This window comes from Nannospalax galili, unplaced genomic scaffold, assembly GCF_000622305.1.
Source record: "Nannospalax galili isolate Female #2095 unplaced genomic scaffold, S.galili_v1.0 scaffold186, whole genome shotgun sequence".
Taxonomy (NCBI): domain Eukaryota; kingdom Metazoa; phylum Chordata; class Mammalia; order Rodentia; family Spalacidae; genus Nannospalax; species Nannospalax galili.
This window is the reverse complement of record NW_008358774.1, coordinates 10,159,147-10,179,966: the sequence shown is the minus strand read 5'-3', so window position 1 is coordinate 10,179,966 and position 20,820 is coordinate 10,159,147. Positions and strand designations below refer to the sequence as shown.

The following is a 20,820-nucleotide window of genomic DNA, read 5'->3' as shown; positions in this document are numbered from 1 at the left end:
CTATCTATCTATCTATCATCTATCTATCTATCTATCATCTATCTAATCTGTGTGTCCGTGTGTATATGCCTGTGCAGATGAATATGCAGGCCAGAGGTCTTCAAGCATGCTCTCAGTATTTTGAGACAGTCTTTCACTGAGCCTGGAGCTTACAGATTCAGCTAGACTGGCTGGCCAACAATTCCCAGGAATCTTTCTGTGTCCACCTTCCCAGCACTGGGATTACAGTTGCATGCCATTACATTCAGCTTTTTAATGTGGGTAGGGAGCAATTCAGGTGCTAATGCCTGTGCAGCAAGCACTTTACCAAGGGAGCCATCTCCCCAGCCCCTCCTTCTTCCCTTTTTATTCCATCAAGGCCCCTTTCCTGTGGGATGATGCTATACTCCTTCAGGGTAGATCTTTCTTCCTCAGCTAATCCTCTCTGGAAATAAATACCCTTGCAGAGATCCCCAGAGGTACGTCTTCTAAGTGATTCTAATCCAGTCAAGGTAACAATGATTAACCATCACAGTGTGTGAGTGTACATAGTATGTGTGTTTATATTACACAAACAGATATATATATATATGAACATTAAAAATTTGGCTTAATTGTTTTGGCTGTGAGAAAGGATTGACAAAAATAATTTGGTAATGAGGTGAAATCACAGGAGACAAACTTGTAAAGCTCATTCAATTCTTCTCCGTCTTAGCCAGGCATGATGGGATTGGAGAGCATGCAGAATAGCAAAGAGAGCGAGTTAGCCAGTAAAAGGCAGAAGGGAAAGTACCATCCCTAGACTCAGACCTTGTCGCTTCCCAGCCACATAGCTTTGTGCACATCGCTTAATGACTCCAAAGTCATCGGTAAAATGAAGATAGTAGCTGTCATGTCAGGAGGCTGCTGTGAGGACTGAGTGAGGTCATGCAGGACCTTGTTAGTATCAGACCTGACGACTCAGTGCTCACTAATTGGTGCTCATTATAATGGCTCTTTGTACAACAAATGTGTGTGGATTTCTTAGCCCAGGAGAGAGGATGCTGAAGAGGACTTAAGGGAAGGGTTAGTAAAAGAAGAAAATGTTGGTTTCTTCTTAACCTCTGCTGGGAGTATGATAATAAAGGCAATAGAAAGGGCTTCCGATTGAAGGAGAGTCAGGGCACTGCAACAGCGTGTTGAAGGGTTCGTAAAATGTCTTTATTGACCATCTTTTCAGACTGGAGAGATATAGAAGTCTGAATAACCTTACGAAGTTTCTTCTAAGATTAGATTTCAAACATTGATTAATTTGTGTGAAACTGCAGTTTTTGCCAAAGCTAGATGCTATTATTGCACCTCTGATTAAGAGCTAGAAAAGTAAAAAATTCTCATTTTCCTGCTCTGTATAGAAATCCAGTTTCACTGAGTTTTCTTATATCATTACCCTTAAAGCAGGAATGGGGTGAAACATGATGATAGGGAGTAAATGGCTCTGGCTGTCACACTGGCTGGATGTATTCAAGATTCATGGATACTGCCTCTATTAGTGGTTCATTCACAGCTCCCTCCGGGCAGTTGAAGCCTTGCTAACTATTCTGTTCGGACTCCTCATTCACTTTAGAACATCTTCAGTCTGGTTTGGGTTCTTATAAATTATCTTGCAATTTATTAAACAGACCATTTTTGAACTTGTCAAGTACCAGGCATTATGCTGTGTGTTGAATGCCACAGATGTGCGAGCAGGAACCCTACTCACAAGTTGCCTTTCTAGTGGGAAGTCATGCAGGCAGACAATTACAATTTAAAGTGATAATACCTGTAATGAAGTTAATGGGAATCAAATAAGGGTGCTTCTCATTGGGCCTGGGATTACAGGAAGAGCTGCTCAAAAGAGGAAAGGTTTGGGGTGAATGTGAGCTGCTGGGAGAGAAGGGAGTGGGCTGAGCGTGCATGAGAAGCTGCCCCAAGGAGGTGCAGGGACTCTACTCTGCATGTGAATTCTCCTGAGGAGTTCAGATTCTGTTTTGTAGAGGATGGAAGTTGTCAGGTTTCTTTTTGGAATTTAGAAAAGCACAAATTTACGAAGTTGCATTTTGTACAGTTGTTGAGGGTAACAGGAGCATTGACTCTACAAGGCCAGTAAGGAGGCTATATAGTACTGGTCTAGGCCGGTCATTATAGCTGTCCACATCTAGCAATTTGCAGTGGGGATGGGGAATGAAGGACACATGTCAGCAGGCAGGAGAATCAGTCTTATCAGGTCTGAAGTGACTTATGAAAGCAGAGGAGACACTGAGGTGGATTCAAGATTGGGGATTTAGATATGCAGGTAGACAGTAATACCCTAATCCAGTGTAAGGGACAAAAGAGAAAACAGGTTTAGGTGACAAGAAGATGGTGAGTTTGGTTTGGGGCCTATGAAAGTATCTGTGGCCCAGTCATGTAGCATGTTAAGGACAGAGGTCTGGGACACAGGTGGTGTGGACTTGGGCAGCATTGGGGTGGTGGTTCACACTGTGGACCTGAATTCAGCAGCTCAGGGGCACCTGGGAAACTGGAACTTCACAGCTGCTTAGCAGCTGGTTACCCGGACAGGCATTGTAGAGGGAGAATGGAGACATAAAGGACTAGAATACAAATAACAAGTCATGGAGATTTTTTTAAAAAAGTAAATATGACAGAGCCTTCGTAGCATGGAAGCTACCGTAGATATAGTAAACAAATGAACATGTCTGTGTTCCAGTGAAGCCACCCAGATTTAAAAAAAAAAAATAGAGTAGACTTTATTTCCTTTTATGAAGCGTAATTCTCTCTCTCTTTTAAATTAATAAATGAAGTTTCTTTGGTATTTTGTCTGGCTTTAATATGTTATATATAAAATTCCCAAAGAACTACCTAGCTGAGAGAACAATTTGTCAGTTCATGAATTGTAGTTCAATTTGATTTTCTGTTGACTAGAGTTGTGACTCAAGTATGTTTCTGGCTGTGTATAAATTTGATTCTGCATTTGGCCCTCACAGGTTTTATATTTTGTATCAGAGAATCCTGGTGGCCAGATGTATTTTCATTGCTAATGGTGCTGATCGAAGCAAAAATGCAAGCAGGCAGTCAGCATAGAGAAGTTCAAAGGAAGACAGTTCAGAGTTTAACTACTTGTTCTCCAATTGTGCATTTAGTGAGTTTTTATATATAGCATACATTTATCTATATCTGATAGTTCTTTAAGTCACCATGACACTTTTTTCGTGATTAGTGATTTACTTCAAGAGGAATTTTTGTTATAAAATTAATAGACCTTCTATTAGTCAATTTTCTATTGCTATAACAAAATTTTGGAAGCTGAGTACTTTTTTTTTTTTTTTTTAAGGTATATTTGACTCTGAAGGCTGTAAGTCCAGGATTGGGCAGCATCTCTGTTCACCTCTGGTGAGGGCTTCCTTGGCCATGTTACAACATGGTGGATGACAGAGGAGATCACATCTTGTGAGAGGGAGCCAGAGGGATTCAGCTTGACTTGCTTTTTTAAAAATATTTTATTGTTTTATGTGTATGAGTGTATTGCCTGCATGAATGTGAGTGCACCCGTGTCGTGCAATGCTGCGGAGTCAGAAGAGGGCTTCGATTCCCCTGGAACTGGAGTTAAGGATGGTTCGTAGCTGCCATGTGGGTGCTGGGACTTGAACCCAGGTCCTCTGCAAGAGCAGCCAGTGCTCTTAACTGCTGAGTCATCTCTCCAGCCCCCCGCCCCCCCCCCTTTTTTTAAACAGCAACAACTTACTCTCTTGGAGAATGGCATTAATCCCTTTTCAGGGCAGTACCTTACACCAGGTCCTCCCTCTGAAGCTGTGTCCTGGGAGCAAGCTAACAACACATGGACCTTTGGGGAAGTGCCACATCCAGTCATAGCAGATCTTTTCAGTCAGCGTTCTTACAAATGTAACTGACCTGATTGAAGGTAAAGACACTACTGTAGCGGACACTAGTGGTTGCTGATTCTGAGTCCATTGTCTTCTTCCTCTTCATTGTGATGTGGTTTCCAGAGGCACATGGGCTTGGCTTTAACCCTGTGGGATCAGTTACTTTCTTCTCACTAGTGATTAGTTTAGGAAGTCCACTTGGGGCCCAAGAGAACAATATTTTTGTTGTTAATTAAAAAATACTCAGAGTCAAGAGAATGCCAGTTTTTAGCTGGAAATTGTTGTGCATGCAATCGAGTGGTACTTGGATTTTACATTCTAGTCATGAGGGACATTCAGTGGATTCAGACATATATGCTGATTATACGGCACTGAAAAGATGAATCTTGATTTTGTGTGTGCATGTGTGCGTGTGTGTGTGTATGTGTGTGTGACAGAGAGACAGAGACAGACAGAGATAGACAGAGACAGAGATACACATAGAGTGTGTTCATGTGTGTGGGTCAGTGTATGCATATGAAGGCCAGAAGTCAATGTCAGGCATCTTTTTCAGTTGTTCTCCACTTTATTTTTGAGCCAGTCTCTCTGGCTTGGAACTCAGTGATTAGACTAGTCCAGTGAGCCCCAGGAATTCTGTCTCTGTTTCTCCAGTGATGGGATTATCAGCATGCAGGGCAACTGGCTTTTTAACATGGGGTCTGGTGGGTGGAACTCAGGCCTTCTTCCATCTTTGCACAGCAAGCATTTTGCTGACTGGGCCATTTTCCAACTAGCCATCTCTGACCCCTAAATCTTGATCTTAATTAAGCCACTGAACTAAGCAATCCTAGGGTGACTATCTTACAAATTATAAGAGGTGACAGTTCTTATTCTTTTAGTTTCTGTATGTTATGTATGTATGGTGTGTGTGTCTATACAGGTTTGTGGAGGAGTGTACTTGTGTGTGCTGGTGCACGTGCGTGTGGTGAATGTGAGGCCTAAGGTTGATAGTCTTCCTCAATCACTGTTCACCTTATTCCTTGAGGCAGGGTCTCTCAGTTGTACTTAGAGCTGGTGAATACCACTAACCTAGCCACTTTGGTCAGGGATCCTGCCCCCATCTTCCCAGCCCTGGAATCGCATGTGGGTCTCCATGCCCATCCAGAACTTAGCATTCTGGAGATCTGAACTCCAGAACTTGCAAGTACTTTAACCACGGAGCCATCTCCCCAGCCTGACTTTCTTTTTTAATCAAGTTGTTATTTGCCGCTGGATACTTACCAGATACACATCTCAGTTATGAGTTAAGAAACAAGAAATGTATTATTAGAGAATTGATTCAGTGTTTTGGTTTTGGGGTATTTAAATAGCAGACTGACAGTTACCACATGGTGTGAGAAAGAAGCATCTATAAACAGACCAATCAGAATGACTACATACTGACATGGTGTATGCGAAGAATTACATCTTGGCTGTGGTGGACCATAACAGATGTGGAGACTTCCCCAGACAGTCTTTATTTAGTGCATTTCATCTGGTATGAGTGAGTTGTTTTTATCTTGGGGATTTACCTTCATTCTTTCTTATCCTTGTATTATTAGAGGAAAACTAACTAATAATAAGTGTTGAGTTATTAAAGTGCCTTTTATTTGAAGCTTGACATACCAGGACATGTGACTGATGATTGTCTTGCCCAAGGTCAAGCAACAGACCACTTCCAGAGCTAAATATAGATCGAAAGTATTGCTTATGAAAAATGATTAAGACCTGTGACCCTGGCCCCCACCATACGTTAGCAATCATAGAGTGAAATTTTGTGTTGTTTATATTGTTGAATTGCAATAAAGTTGGTGCCTTTGGTCGTGGGCATTTCTGACATGCATTGCTTTCTTCCTATGTAGGGTGCTGCTTTCTTCTCATAAAGGTTGGGGTATTAAGGGATTAAAGTCACTGGAAGAAATCAGCCACATCTAAGAATATAAATACTAGCCTACAGATTAAGTAGATTTTATGCTTTTACTTTCTTTTCAAAGGTTTTAACGTCCAAATGCTTAACTTGCTCTTGAAAAGTAACTCATGTCAATTTTTGTGATCCCATTGTTAATACTTGCAAAGGACAGACTATAGAAAGCACGGCTGAACAGTAGTTAGAAGTGACTAATCCTGATTTTTGTTCTGTTGCTGCCAAGTGGGATTCATCCCTTGGAAATACTAAGTTTCCCCTTGATCTCCTAGGCCCATGGTTGAAAATGTGAGGCTCACCTTCCTTCCACCTGGCTCTCTCACCTGCTCTGGCTGTCTTCTTGACTCCAAAGTTAACGTTGCTCTAAGAGCATCTGTGTTCATATTAGCACATAGGGTGTGTTCAATGTATTAAACTGAGAACACGGCAAGCTGTAAACACTGAGTTTCAATACCCACTGTAATTGTCAGCCATCTTCCAACCTCCTTATTCCAGGGCTGCATCGCTCTCTGTCTTCTGAGCAGGGAAATAAATTCTCCTGCCCAATTTATTTCTCAATAAAGGAAACGACTTTGTCTACATATGTTGTTTAAAGTTGGACCACACTCAGAAAAAAACTGACTGAATGGAGGAGGCATTTGAAGATTGACACCAAGCAGAACTGCATCAGCAGATTTTGGAATGCCTACTGTGGATTGATGGGTAAAGATGAGTTGGGTGTGTTGGCTCACACCTATAATCCCATCAGTTGGGAGGCTGAGGTAGGAGGATTACTGTGGGTTCAAGGCTAGCCTGTGCTACAGAATGAGACTTTGCCTCAAACAAAACAAAACAGAAAAAGAATTATCTTGTCACTCTAGTTTTCTGCAAATTCCTTCCTTTTCCCTTAACGTACATATGCTGTGTATGGTATGTTATATTTTTCTTCCTTATGCTTTATAGAAAAAGAATCTTTTTCCAGTTACATGCTAAAATTACACAGTAAATGGTAATTACAGCTCTAATTTTCAGTAACTTTTAGAGAAGAACAAAAGCACTTCCAAGAGAAATAAAGTCTTTTGTAAATACAACTACAGTAGAGTAACAATGAAAAATGAATGCTCCCCAAATTTCACAGTCAGACTCGGAGTCTTTTCCCAGGTACTTAAAAATAAGACCTTAACAGAGAGACTGACAGAGAGCTCCTGAAGTATTTTTAGTTATGATTTTTAGGCCTTTTCTTTCTGTTGCAGAAAGACCATATAAGAACAGCTTTCAGATGTCAGTAATCAATGATGTATTTTCAGAACCTTTAGTTGTGGTGACAAAATGGGTACAAAGATACAGAAGTGGAATCTTTTGAGTTTGTGCAATAGACAAATGCTTATTTTGAAATTGTTTTTTTTTTGCATAAAAGGGCTGGGCATGGTGGTGCAAACCTTTAATCCCATCACTCAGGAGGCAGAGGCAGGTGGATCTCTGTGAATTTGAGGTCAGCCTGGTCCACATAATGAACTCCAGGCTAGCCTGGACTACAAGAAGATCCTGTCTCAAAAACAAAAAAAGCAAAACCAAAACCAAATGAAAAAACCACCACCACCACCACCAACAAAACAACCTCCAAACAAAAAAAAGAACATAGAGAATTCAGACTGGGAATGCAGCTCAGTTGGTCGAGTGCCTGCCTGGCATGCACAAGGCCTTGGGTTTGACCCCCAGCACCATATAAACAGGGAGTGGTGGCATATGCCCATTGTCCCAGGACTTGGGAGGTAGAGATGAGAGGATCAGAAGTTTAACAGTATGCTTAGCTGCATAACTATACAAGGCCAGGCTGGCCTACAGAAACTGTCTTTAAACAAATAAATAAACATAAATAAAATACAATATTGGATATGGCTACCCAACTCTTTCTGGCCCAATCATTTGTCTTTTGGCATCTCCAATTTTATTAGTTATACTTTGATAAATTATGAAGCATTTCTGTGTGTATGTACCTGATCATGTGTTTCTACAGGTGTACAGGTGTGTGTGTGTGTGTGTGTGTGTGTGTGTGTGTGGTGGGGGGGTCGGTTGTCTTCCTTAATCACGCTCATTTGTTTTTTGAGGCAAGCTCCCTCACTGAATCTGAAGCTCACAAGCTTGACTACAATGACTGGCATCAAGCTCCAGGGATCCTCCTTTCTCTGCCTCCCAGCACTAACATTACAGACGTCTGTGTGCCCATGCCTGGCCTTTACATGAGTGCTAAGGATGGAATGGAGGTACTTAGGCTTACACAGCAAGCACTCTACTGGCTGAGACACCTCCTGGCCCCTCAGGCACTTCTTTACTTACATTTCCATTGAAACTGTGGCATTTTTAGCATAATATTTAGCATAATATTTTCTGCTGTATCATGAACCCCCCCCCCGAAATGTCTCTTATTTTAACAGTATGTAGGTCACTTAAGGTTTTAGAATTTGGAGGGTTGATGCAGGGCTTCCCTTTCTATACACTTTATGATTTAAATCCTTTTTATCTCTCCACTATTTGAATAAAAGATACTTTGAATTTTCTTTCCCAATTTTCCACAGGTTGTCAAACTCAGATTTCCTTTAACCAATGAAGTAGAGAGTCCCTCAAGGACTGGCATTTGTACTGCTTTACATTTATTTTTAGCCAAAAGGCTGAGAAGCAATAATAATTTGTATAGAGTCATAATCTTTAATTAATTAATTCACCAATTTCTTTCTGGTTTTTTGAAACCCTGGTTGACCTGAAACATACTATATGGCTTAGGCTGACTTTGAACATAAAATCATTCTGCCTCAGCCTCCTGAATGCTGGCTGAGATTGCGATGGTGTCACCAAGCCTGGCTTTAGTCAGAATCTTACAAGTTTTGCTTTTTATTTTGAGTCAGACTTTTCTTTGATGTTGCTCAGAAATCCACACACACACACATACACACACACACACACACACACACACACACACACACACACACACACACACACACACACACATACACACACACACACACATATTCAGTTACAGAGAGAAAAAGATGCCAACTGCTGACACCAAGAATAATTTTATCAAGCCAGATGTGGTGGTCCATGCCTTTAATCCCGGCACTGGAGAGGCAGAGTCAGACTATGAGGTTGAAGCCAGTCTGATCTACATAGCGAGTTCCAGGAGCTTCAGGGAGACCTTGTGTCAAACAAACAAATAGTTTTATCATAGGGAGGAATAATAATCAGAGCCAACATTTTAAATTACATGTAGGCAAGGCAGTTGCCACCCTCCTACCCATATGTTTAGGTTTATTCCTGCCATTTTTAAAAAAGTTTTTATTTTTATTTTATGTGTATGAGTGTTTGCCTGCATGTATGTGCACTACATGTGTGCATGGTGTCCTCAGAGGCCAGAAGAGGTATCAGATCCCATGGAACTGGAATTATAGAGAGTTGTTTTCTTCCATGTGGGTGCTGGGAATTGAACCCAGGTCCTCTGCAAGAACAAGTGCTCTTAACCTCTGAGCCATCATTCCTGCTGTAATTTTTTTAACCATTATAAGAAAAATCCAAAATAGTACAGCAGACATAGATAACTGTCCAAATTATCATTTGTCTGAAGAAAAGAAAGCAAGAAAGGTTAAGGTTTTAAATTTACAAAGGCACCACATATATACATATATGTGTATTTGTCAGTTATATAGAAAAAAAGATTTTAAACTCACAATTCTTCCCCAAGCTCCTTAGTTAACCTTTAAAAAAATATAGTGATAATGGACCTCTATATATTACTAAGGCCAGTGTGTTAATCCCTTATAAAACTCAACAGGTAGCCTTGGGGGATATTGAGAATGGCACAGGGTACTCTTTTTTTTTCTGGAGGTTGGATGCCTTCCAGGGATGTTCTGGTATCCTGATGCTCTTTACTGAGTTGTCTTTCCATGGGTGGAAGGCCACAGTTCTGGGTTTCATCCCCAAAAGAGATCTGTCTTTAGGTCTCTTCTCACAGTAGGATTTGGTGATAGAACATAAGAAACCAAGTCAAGATTTTAAACTTACTACCATAAAGCTTGGTTAATTTTTTTCTGTATGTATTTTGAAATTATAGTATTCGGTGTTACTAGGTGTTTATGGGATACCATACATAAATTTTGTATAAGACCCAGACAAATTGAGTTCATATCCATGCCAAATACTCGTAGAGATTTTTCCCAAGTTACTTTTTTGAGCTTTAGTTAGAGATTGTAATAGCACTTTCTTCCTACAGCTGTTGTAAGAATTAAGTGGATGAGCAGAGTATTCTACAAAGTGCTTTGTAAGTGCCTGGCATGTAGTTAGTGTTAGGTAAATGTTAGATTTTAAACCTCCTGCTTTAAATTTCTCCATTGTTTTCTATCTCTTTATTATAGTTGGTTCACTTTTTGTTTTACGGATTTACATTTTTGTTTGTCTATTTGCTTTTTTTGATATGGGGTCTGACTTTGTTGCTCAGTCTTGCTGCCCAGGCTCCCCTTGAATTCAAGATCCTCTTGCCCCATCTTCTGAAGTACCAGGATGATAGGCATGTGCCAACATTCCAAGTTAGGTTAGTTTACTTTGGTTATTTATGGAAAAGTCTCTAACATTGTATAGCCCTCCTTAGATTACCCTTATAGTACTGGTACTTAGCTAATGACCCATTTTATGTATTTTATTCATAATTGCATATTTTCAGAAGCAGTGCCAGCAGGGATTATTAGTAAAGTCGAATTGATGGTGTTTATCATGACTGTTATTCCCTGACACTGCACTGAGTGATGTGCCTTTATCTGGAGATCAGATAGAGAAGCATTAACTCAAGTGAGCACACTAGCAGTATAGAAAATTGCCAGAGGAGTAGGCAAGATTGCTAGCTGGTGCTGAAGGGCTAAGGTACATATAGATGAAGACATTCTGTCTTCTTTTTCATTCCCAAATACTATTTACTTTGCAATTACACCTTAGAACTTGATAATGAATTTACCAGTGAAGCTATCAAAATTCTGATAGCTCAAACTTTTATACATATAAACACATGATAGATCTGGGACTCAAACCCATGGTTTTCTGATTCTAAATGTCTTATCAGGGGGCTGCTGAGATCGCTCAGTTCGTAAAATTCTGGCCATGCCAGCATGAGGACCTGAGTTCAGATCAATAACCCACATTATTTTGCTTTCTAGTCTTAGGAGGTTCATGTTATACTATTAAAGAGTATTTTATTTACATTTATATACAGAGTTTTACTTTATATTTTAAGGTTTTGCCTCAAGTATTGGTGAGTTTGAGAAGCAATGCTGGAATAGTTTTAAATTTGCTATTAATTCATAGGCTGATAAGCCATGAAGAAACAAACCAGCTCTGATGGTGTTCATTGTATAGTAAATGGAGTGCTCTCTTAAAATCTTGGCAAGATAAGTATTCTATTTACATTTAAAGTACTCTGAAAAAGTGAAATCCACTTAAAGATACGTTATGTTTCAAGTATTAGTTTTCATTATGTAGATAGATCTGCCAATTTCACTTAATTAGTCAAATATTTGGTTTTATCACATAGATCTTTACATTTCTAGTCTTGAGAAACAAGCATGTATTCATGTACCTGTGAGCCACAGAAATAGCGTTACTCACTTGATGCACTCTAAAACATTTTCAACATTCTTATAAAATTCTAGCCTAGTATAATGGCTCACACCTGCAATCCCAGCTACTCCAGAGGCTGAAGCAGGAGGGTCACAAGTTCAAGGGTTGCCTGGACTGCAGAGTGGATTCAAGGCCAGCTAGCTTATAGTGAGACCCTGTTTCTCTCAAATAAATAAATAAATAAATAAATAAATAAATAAATAAAGCAAGCAAGCAAGCTGGGGTAGAGTGCTTGCCTAGCATAAGTAAGGCCCTAGGTTCAATCCCCAGTACAACAAAATTAGGTCATTGAAAATATATTCTAATGTTGTCAACTTCTTGGTTCTTTATTTTTAATGCAGCATTTAGAATTTGTAAGATTGGTGAATTTATTCTTTTGAACTCTCCTAGTTTGGTGGGTGTAAAAGTAGGCATGCTGCGTTCTGTGCGTTGAAATTGCCATCATCTCTTTTCTTCTCCTTGGGTTCCTGACAGATTGATGTGTGTGCTAGCTAGGTCACAGAGATGTAAAGGAAGACTCTGAATGGAAGTGCTCGTCCTAAGAGCAGTGTGCCACAGCATAAGGCTACTCCCTATATGAGACAACAGATTGTTACATGAAATCCATGTTCTCATTTTAAAAGTTCAAAAATTATCATGTCTTTTGAAATGAGTAGTTTTGCTGCCCTTGAATGTGCCCTTGTAGCATCTTTCAAAATGATGCCCTTATCCCTGACCTGTTCTAGATTTGGGGAATTTTCCAGGCTACTAAGATGTGTGATGCTACAAATTGAAATTTTATAATATTGATTAATGCTTATCAGAGAAGTAAGGCAGTACTCCAACCAGCAGATATTTAACTTTAAAGAAATATGTAAAGTGCAGATAATGGTTGATTCCAGCCGTTGCCACCCCATCTCTTTTGTTCATGCAGTTTATTAGGTAGTTAAATGGCACAGCATTTCCCGGCATCTTGATATGTTGTGTTCTCTGTGCATAAAGCTCTACCTCTTTAAATAGCAGATAGAAAATAATGGCTTAAAAAAATCCTAGTTTGAATTTCTATCTGTAATTGCTGCATTGGTCTGCATGAGAAAGGATTTGGGGTGTTTCTCCTTTACTTTCTTAAAGACACCTGCAGACAGCCTGGCTTCTAAGGCCAGGACTCCTGGTGCTCTGAGAATTAGGCGGGCATATGGCCACTTTCCTCCCAAAAGCTGGTCCCAGAGCAGTCGCTGGAGCTGGAGGGCCAGGAGGTGGAGCCTTTTCTCTCTCCCTTCCCTTTCTCTCCGCTGTGCTGCGCCTGCTTTCTCTGCTCTGGAGCTGCTCTGGGCTGCAGGCGGTGGCCAGAGCTCATAGATCAGTTTGCTGTGTAGACACAGCTTCCCTGTGCGGTGCCGCCGACGGGATGGGCCAGCTCTGCTGCTTCCCTTTCGCAAGAGACGAGGGGAAAATCTGTGAGTACCTCTGTGCGCGCGGGAGCTGAGGTGCTTGGTCAGTCCGTGGGGGTTGCCCTGGGGGTGAGGTTTGGCTTTTCCCCATGGGAAACAGCAGGAAAACGAGCTGTGGTTTTCAACCATGCGTTTCCAACGGCTGGTGTGAAAGTACAGTAACTCAACTGATAGGTCAGCGCTGGCGCCTCATTTTCCTCTGTTGGTATTCTTATAGCCCCTGTTCATTCACTATCTAGTCAAAATTTAGTTTTGAGTTTCTTTAAATAACTGCATTCAATTTGAAACATTGTACAAATCAGACTTCTCTGTGTGAAACTGGCATGTTTTCAGAGGGAGCACAGCTTAGTCGTTACATGCAGAGGTAACCTGGTTCCAAAATGACATGGATTGGAATTTGTAGGTACTTTTCACAAGTCTTCTGCTTTGTTCTTATGGAAAGAATTCAGGTGTAACTGTAAAATCACTCCAGTGATGCTGCTTCCACCGGAGACCAATCTGGGGAGATATGCAAATGGAAGGCAGATTCTGCATCTGCTCCTGGCCCAGAAAGCCGAACTTAGTGGTGATTGAAAGATTTCCTTCATCTGCTAGCATGTATTCACTTACATTTTAGCTCTGTTGTATAGGCTGCTGGTACTGGAATTGCTCTGAACAGAGTTTGTCTTATGCTACTTGTCCCAAAATATGGATTTTTAATTTCCCTTTGAATAAAATGTTCCCAGTCTTATGGCTGTATTTACAGCTGTGTCTCTGCCATGCCAGTGTGATTCTCAAACAGGTCTGCAGAATTTCCTATCTAGTTCAGATACTCAAAGATCTCTTTCTCTTTTGTATTTCCTGCTGTTTGTTTCTCAGGAAACTGGGCAAGGACAGGGTAAAAAAGTTAATACATATTCTCTACCTGTTATTCATTTGGGAAATCAGTCAGTTTTCCTAAGAAATCTTTGGAGGATGCCCTGGAATAAACGTTGGGAGACTTTGGAACATTTGACTGTTAACGACAGCCAATAAATGAGAGCCAATAAACTCTGAATTTTACTTGTGAAAATGACACTGTGCAGTGTGATAGACCTGCTCTTACAACCGGAGATAAGCCAGCCACTTTGTAAGAGCGAGCACTTGCTCTGGCAGCTGGTACCTTTTCAGATGTGGGCCACAATGAGTTGTATGTAGCTCCTGAAGATTTGGGTGGATGGATTCACACTTTCTGAAGGCCATCTCTATCTGAAAATCTTTGGTGTGGACAGATGCAAGCATAGGAATTTCTTCTTTTTTTTTTCTTTTCTTTTTCTATTTTTTTTGGGGGGGTCTTTTTGAGACAGGGTCTCCTTGTAGCCCCAGCTTTCCTGGAACTCACTGTGTAGACCAGGCTGGCCTCGAACTCACAAATATCCACCTGCCTCTGCCTCCCAAGTGCTGGGATTAAAGGTGTGCGCCACCACACCGGCAACAGGAATTCCTTCTTGACCCTCATCCTTTCTGTTCCACTGCTTGGGGCTTTCCTTGGCAGTGCTTGCTTTCCTTCTGCCCTGACTCTCCTCTGTGAATAGTATTCTTGGCTCTCCCAGGAGAAGGCGAGTCTCAGTTCAACGAGGAGTGTGCTCTTCTCTGTCTTTCTCTTCTGGGATGGCTGCAGAGCAAAGTCTCATGTTTTTAGATACAGTGCTTCCTAATACTGGTTGATGGGAAGTTCTGTACAATGTTTTTTGGGTTCCCTTCCTAGATTCCAGACTTTCAAAAGGAAAATGAAAACATTGTGCTGTGCCTGAAGAGAGCTTCTAGCCCAGGAGTACAAATGACAGAGCCAGTGCATTCATGCCCTGGCCCCTCTCCACACTCACCCCAGCCGAGCCCTGCTCTTCCATATTCCCACTTCATTCTTCCACCTGTCTTTGATTTTTGTCATGACTTCATTGTTTTTTCCTCATACTCATTTACACGTCTCGTGCACACATATGTAGATATGTAGACCATCTCCCGATGTTGTGTTTAATTTCTCTGCTATAGATGGTTTAAAGAAAAGGTTCTGTGCCAGGTATTGCTAAGCTGCTGATAGTGCATGCCTAATGGGACTTACTAAGGAGGAGCTTAAAAGTGTCAGAGGTTTCACTGATCAGTATGTCTCAGGAAAAACATAAATTAGCACTACCTGGAAGTATCCTGTCCCTAAGGTGTGTTAGTAATGTGTGAAAGACTCCCCAGAGACATTTTGATCTTGTTATAGTGTTGTACAGTAATCTCTCCATCTTCTTTATCATTGTGTTCCCAAATACTTAGTAGGCTGGTTAACCTGCTCCAAGTCATCTGTTCTTTGAGCGTCTAATAGGGGCAGTGCACAAAAGTACCAATATCCAGGCTCTTCCCTCTAAATCTATCATAAAGAGTTATGGCTCTGGAATGTTCTTCTAGAAGGTAGCTCAAATTAGGAGAATTCAATGGGGTTTTGGTGAAAAGTTAAATTTGTGGGTATTATTCTCAAAACACAGGTGAGTTGGAAAGCCGGTCCTCTGCAGTCCTACAGAGATACAGCAAGGATAGACCCAACAGCCCAAGTGGTAAGAGTCATGTGGCACCTCCCCTCTCCTCCTGTTTTATCCTGCTTCTACCATTTGGTGGTGGTGCTGGTGGATAGAAAAATTCTGTTTTAATTGATTTATTAGTGCTACCATTTAATCTATTAATAGCAAACAAAATGATTCTCTAATCACCCAGTTGTACAAGGGCCTAAGTTCATACTGAAAGTTAATTATGCATATCCAGAAATCTTGATAATAGGGTAAATAAATACAGGAGAGCTCATTATGGTTTGTTTATCAGTTTATGAAGCACAAAGCAGCAAAGCTCTTATGCTGAAATCCTAGCAGTTGAACAGGTTTTCAGATTTTATACTTGTTTTATTTTGGGCCATAGTAAATAGAATATACTGAGAATTGGTTCATAATTTTTGGAAAATTAGACTCTTTCTGTTCCATGTAGGAATATTCTTGACATTAAAAACATCACCACAGAAACTGTAGCATTAACAGATGCTATAGATATTCTCCAGTGTAGCTTTTTCTAAAAAATTTTCTAGGGCTGTTTTTATTTGAATTTCCTACTTTCTGATAGCTGCCTGAAGGGAATGCCTTTGAACAAAACTGTCATGACATAGGTATACTGACCACCATTTAGCTACCTCGTTAAGTAAACCTCAAAGAAAACTTAGTAATTACACTAAAACATTTTCATTGTTCTTTTTCTATTACACATTTTCCCATTTTGAAGCATTTTGCTTTTATGTAGCATAAAATAGGTGAATGGCCAAAGTTGTATTGAACCATTTCATAAGGTACTCAGTCTGCTTTCACCTCCAGTGTCCAAGCATAGGATGGCCAAGCCACTCATTATTAGGGCTTTTGTAAGGGCTAGTGGGCCAGACGGTGAAGTGACACATTGACACCTCGGCTATTTTTTAGCTTTGGGTTTCTGTGATGCTGATCTTTTTTCTACTTTAGATACACAGACTTCATGGCTTCTTTCACACCTTTGCTTCATTTTATCATGTGGATTTCCAGCACCTCACATTCAAAACATGTTGTATATGCTTATTGTTGCACAGCACCCTAAAAGTGTCTTATCCAGAGGATCCATGTTATAAATGCTTGCCAATGAAGAAGAAGGTACACATTTCCTATTAGGCTATAAGTGTGGGAGAATTTAAGATGACTCTAGTTAAGAACTAGTTTGGGGTTGGAGAGATGGCTCAGTAGTTAAGAGCACTTGCTGCTCTTCCAGAGGACCCAAGTTCAGATCACAACACCCATGTTGGGCAGCTTACAAGCACCTGTAACTCCAGCTCCAGGGAATCCAACAGCCCTCTTCTAACCTCTGTGGGTTCCAGCACACACATGATGTACAGACACACAGAAACACAAACACATAAAATAAAATAAAAACAAATCTTATAAGGAACTATTATAATTTAAAAAGATTGTTCACCTCGCCCCATTTGCCTGTAGAACTAAAGTCTAGGGAGTTCAAGAATGAATGATGTAGATAAGACCCATTTTTTTCTTTCCTTTCTGTCCCTTTCTCCTTCCTTTCCATTCCCTTACCTCCTTTTCTGCTTAATTTATTGAATGCTTACTGTGTGCTAGGTACTATGTCAGGATTATTTTCAAAACTGTTTATGAAATACAATTATTACATATATGCTTCCCAACTGTCCCATTTCAAAGGGAAATTTGCTGGCAGCCGGAAGAGTGGGGAATTTCTCAGTTACAGTCAGTCCTCTGGGGTGTTGGGGCCAAAAGCTGGCGGAAGGCCCAGATCCCAGACTGCTCAGTATCTGTTATCCTTTCTTATGCAGAAAAGCCAGTAGTGCTGTGTAACCCAAGATGACATTTTGCATAAGGTCTCTGTGATTATATTGTGGTGGCAGCAGTAATGTACAATGTAAAACATTCAGCCATAGTCAATAACGATTAGATTGTCCCATTACTAAATAATGTATCCCAGGAGGTTTGTTTCTAAAATTAAGTATAGAAACATTAGAGCGAATGCTAGTAGTTATTACTCAATTTCACCTCTGGAGTCTGTCTGTTGTTTCACAGGCTGTGTGGTAACTGTATTTCCTTTTATTGTTGTTCTCAGGACTTTTCAACATTTGTCTGCATTCTTCCAGCAAATGCTGGATAATTCTCCTTGGAGTACCTAGGCTGTAGATTGTTCCCAGTCCCTGGGGGCAGCCACTGGCTGCTGTGATGTCCTGTTCTCTAGCTGTGTGTCATGACCTGTTCCTGTGTCCACTATCCTGGAGCCATGACAAAAAGGAGTGGGAGCTTTTTGATGTACATAAAATTTTTGGCTGACAAAACAAAAAGCTGCATAGCTGTTACCACACCTGGGGCATTTGCCCTTTAACAAGACTAGCATATCCCAAGTGCTCTTGGGAATTCTTTGTAGTAAAATAGTAACATAAATTAAGCAGTGATAATGATTTAGTCTATCAAAAGTGTCTTATGTATCTTATGGAGAAATTTCAGGCATTAGTATAAATCTAGTGGAAATCTTTGAAGACATGGTAAATGGCTTTCCATAGATCTGTTCAATTTTGGCTGTCTTACTCACAGTAAAGACACTCAAAACAGCTTCCAAACTTAATGTCACATGGTAAAAAGAAAGAGGTTTTGGAGACAGACTGACTTGGTTAGTATTTTTGGTTCTGACATTTACTGTTTGACTTCTCAGTTTCTGTATACCCTAATCTTAAGTACCATCTACCTGTTGTGAAATTAAATAAGCAAGAATCAGCTAAGACTTGTAACATGTCTGTCTGCCAGTCGCTCTGTTTGGTATAGAACAGACTTGGTAAATGTGATTTCTCTGTAGTAAATGAAGAGTATGTTAATTGTATAACCACAGTCGCCTTGCAGCTCAGCTTGGCAGAATGATGGTGAGTTCATTTCCACCTTACCCCAGAGAAGAAACTGAGGACTTAGAATTTCACCTCAGCCCAGCATCCTTTCTTTTGGAGAACTCCATACCTGTATTCTTGGGGTCTAGCATATTTCTAGCATAATGCCTTGCTTTCTGCCCAGGGAGAAATGTGTGGTCCACACATAGTCAACCCCAGTCTCCTTAAGAATCAACAAAGGGTCATTCTAAGAGTGAAGCAAGCAAAGAAGAATGAAGAGAGTGAGGAAGGGAGGAAGGGGACCATGCTGGTGAGTTCAGCCCCGCCTAGACCTCTCCACTCCATGAAGCAATACATGCTTGCCCTTTTCTTTGTTTAAAGTTACTTGGGTTAAACCTTTATCATCTGCTGCCACAGACTTTGAACATTATTCCAGAGAACTTTCCATGTAAAGATTAATCCCTATTTCTGCCAGGATGACTTTTAAAAAGTAACTGTGATTGTACAAGTAATACACTTCTTGTAGAGAAATTATATTTACTGAGTTTATTATGTGCTAAGCTCCAATATATATTCTAGAACAAATATCACTAACCCCAGTGAAAAAGGTGACAACTCCCTGATTTCTCATAAACCTTCATGTTGCATTTTAGTTGCAGTGGAATTGAGCCTCCTGTGAGAGCTGCTCTGAGGAACATTTCAGTTTGCTTCAGTTAACATTGTTGAGCACTTCCCATTTGGGAAGCTCTGAGCCAGGTGTTCAGGACGATGCTGAGATGAGTAAGACATAGTTGCTATTATTGGAGAATTTTAAAAAAATTCATGACTTTTAAAAACAGAAATCTGTTAGGTTCTATGATGTATTATGCTCAGAAAAAGCCCGTATAAAGGAGCTTGGTGCTTTCTGTCTGGCAGGTGATGCCACTGCCTTCATGCCAGGGAGGTTACAGAGCTAAGTCAGCCAAGTCCACTGAGAGCAAGCTAATTGCCACCAAGATTGGAGCTGCCTTGAGTGTCTCTCATCACAGGTGACATTTACAACTTGACATGAGCAAACACAGTTTCTACAATACACATTTTAGGAAACTAAGTGCCCTGTGACGAACATCCATAATGTCAAAGTTAAAAGTTAACAGACCTTGGAACTATTAAAACAAATCTTTCAATTGTGTACTAAATCTCTTTGCCTTTAGCAAATAGTCATGGACAAAATCTGAAATAGAGCAAGTGCAGCTTAAACTTGAAAGCTATGTTAACTGGGATGTAAATTTTATTATAAGCAAATAAAATATTTGAGGTTTATAGTTTCTTGTTTCTATGGATCCTCTCCCCAACTTACCAGTTTAGTTAAGGAATTTATAAACATAAGTTATGTGTATGGGGAAAAAAAGTAGTACCAGAGAGAATGTGATATACAAAAAAGATGTGTGGAAGGAAATCAGGCTTTATACCCCTGGGAGATGCAGAGCTCACTGTAATGCTGATGGAGAGGGAAGAAGGAGAGGAAAGTGACCCTTGTGTAGTTACCTGTCCAGAGCCTCCATGCCCATGTGACTGTGTTCATAGAGCTGCTGTTGGCATTTGTCATGTGAATGACATCAAGCTTCAATGCAATATCCAACATATAACAGAGCAAAAATAAAATTCATGCCTTGGAAGCATTTTAAATATACGACTAAAGTTAGTTATAAAGTCAGCCTTTTCAGGATTGTGAATGATGTTTATAATAGTTTATAAACTGGCAAGCAGATTTATCTGACTTTATTGTAGTCAAACTTTACTTAAAGTTCTGACAAGCTGGAATGTGCCCTAAGGGAGGCCTGGATGGGGAGGAGGCTACAAAACACATCACAGGAGGGAGGCTGATGGTCTGTCTCTGAGCCCAGATAAGAGAAGGCAGAATTAGTTGTGTTAGAATATATAGAGGGTTATTCAGTGTGGAAGAGAGAAGTGTTGTTCTTTATGGCTCTTGTGAGACAAATTTAGGAACAGTGGGTGTTTTAACACATTTTCTTTTGATGGTCTTAGAAGTTAGATGATGGGCTGGTAAGATGGCTCAGTGGATAAGGGTGCTTGCTGCCAAGTCTAATGACCCAAGTTCAATCCCACATGGTAGAAGGAGAGAACTAACTTCTGTAAATTGTCCTCTGATCTTGATAGGCCATGTGCGCGCGCACACACACACACACACACACAATGTTAAAAAATGAAGTTAGATGGTAAAGATACTTTAAGTCCATAAATAATTCTAATTGTTTGCCTAATTAACAATTGTATTTAACAATGAAAATATTGAAATGTATCCTTAAACAGAGACATTGAAGTAGAATTTTGCATTAACTCATAGTATATTGAATGAGAGGATTTTTTTTTTTTTTTTTTTGGTCTTTTTGAGACAGGGTCTCCCTGTAGCCCCAGCTGTCCTGGAACTCACTATGTAGACCAGGCTGGCCTTGAACTCACAGAGATCTGCCTGCCTCTGCCTCTCGAGTGCCGGGATTAAAGGTGTGCACCACCACACCTGGCTGAATGAGA

General features: G+C 40.4%; 1 protein-coding gene across 13 annotated transcripts in view; it reads left to right on the top strand.

The window, feature by feature from the left end:
• The window catches only part of Akap7 (A-kinase anchoring protein 7), a 154,138-nt gene that overhangs the window by 99,648 nt on the left and 33,670 nt on the right, over positions 1-20,820 (top strand). For 4 of the 13 annotated variants that reach the window (XR_003847621.1, XR_003847620.1, XM_029558142.1 and 1 more), the window contains exon 8: positions 15,377-15,445. The exons of 5 other annotated variants lie outside the window; for them this stretch is intronic. Coding sequence is in view for 6 of the 8 variants with exons in the window: in XM_029558142.1 (XP_029414002.1) it covers positions 15,377-15,445 (69 nt within the window). In the remaining 2 variants the exon portion in view is untranslated. Of the gene's footprint in view, positions 1-3,328; positions 3,450-12,729; positions 12,894-15,376; positions 15,446-18,469; positions 18,564-20,820 lie in introns of those variants that run through there. 4 more of the 13 variants (XM_029558145.1, XM_008822124.3, XM_029558146.1 and 1 more) reach the window with 4 other exon arrangements.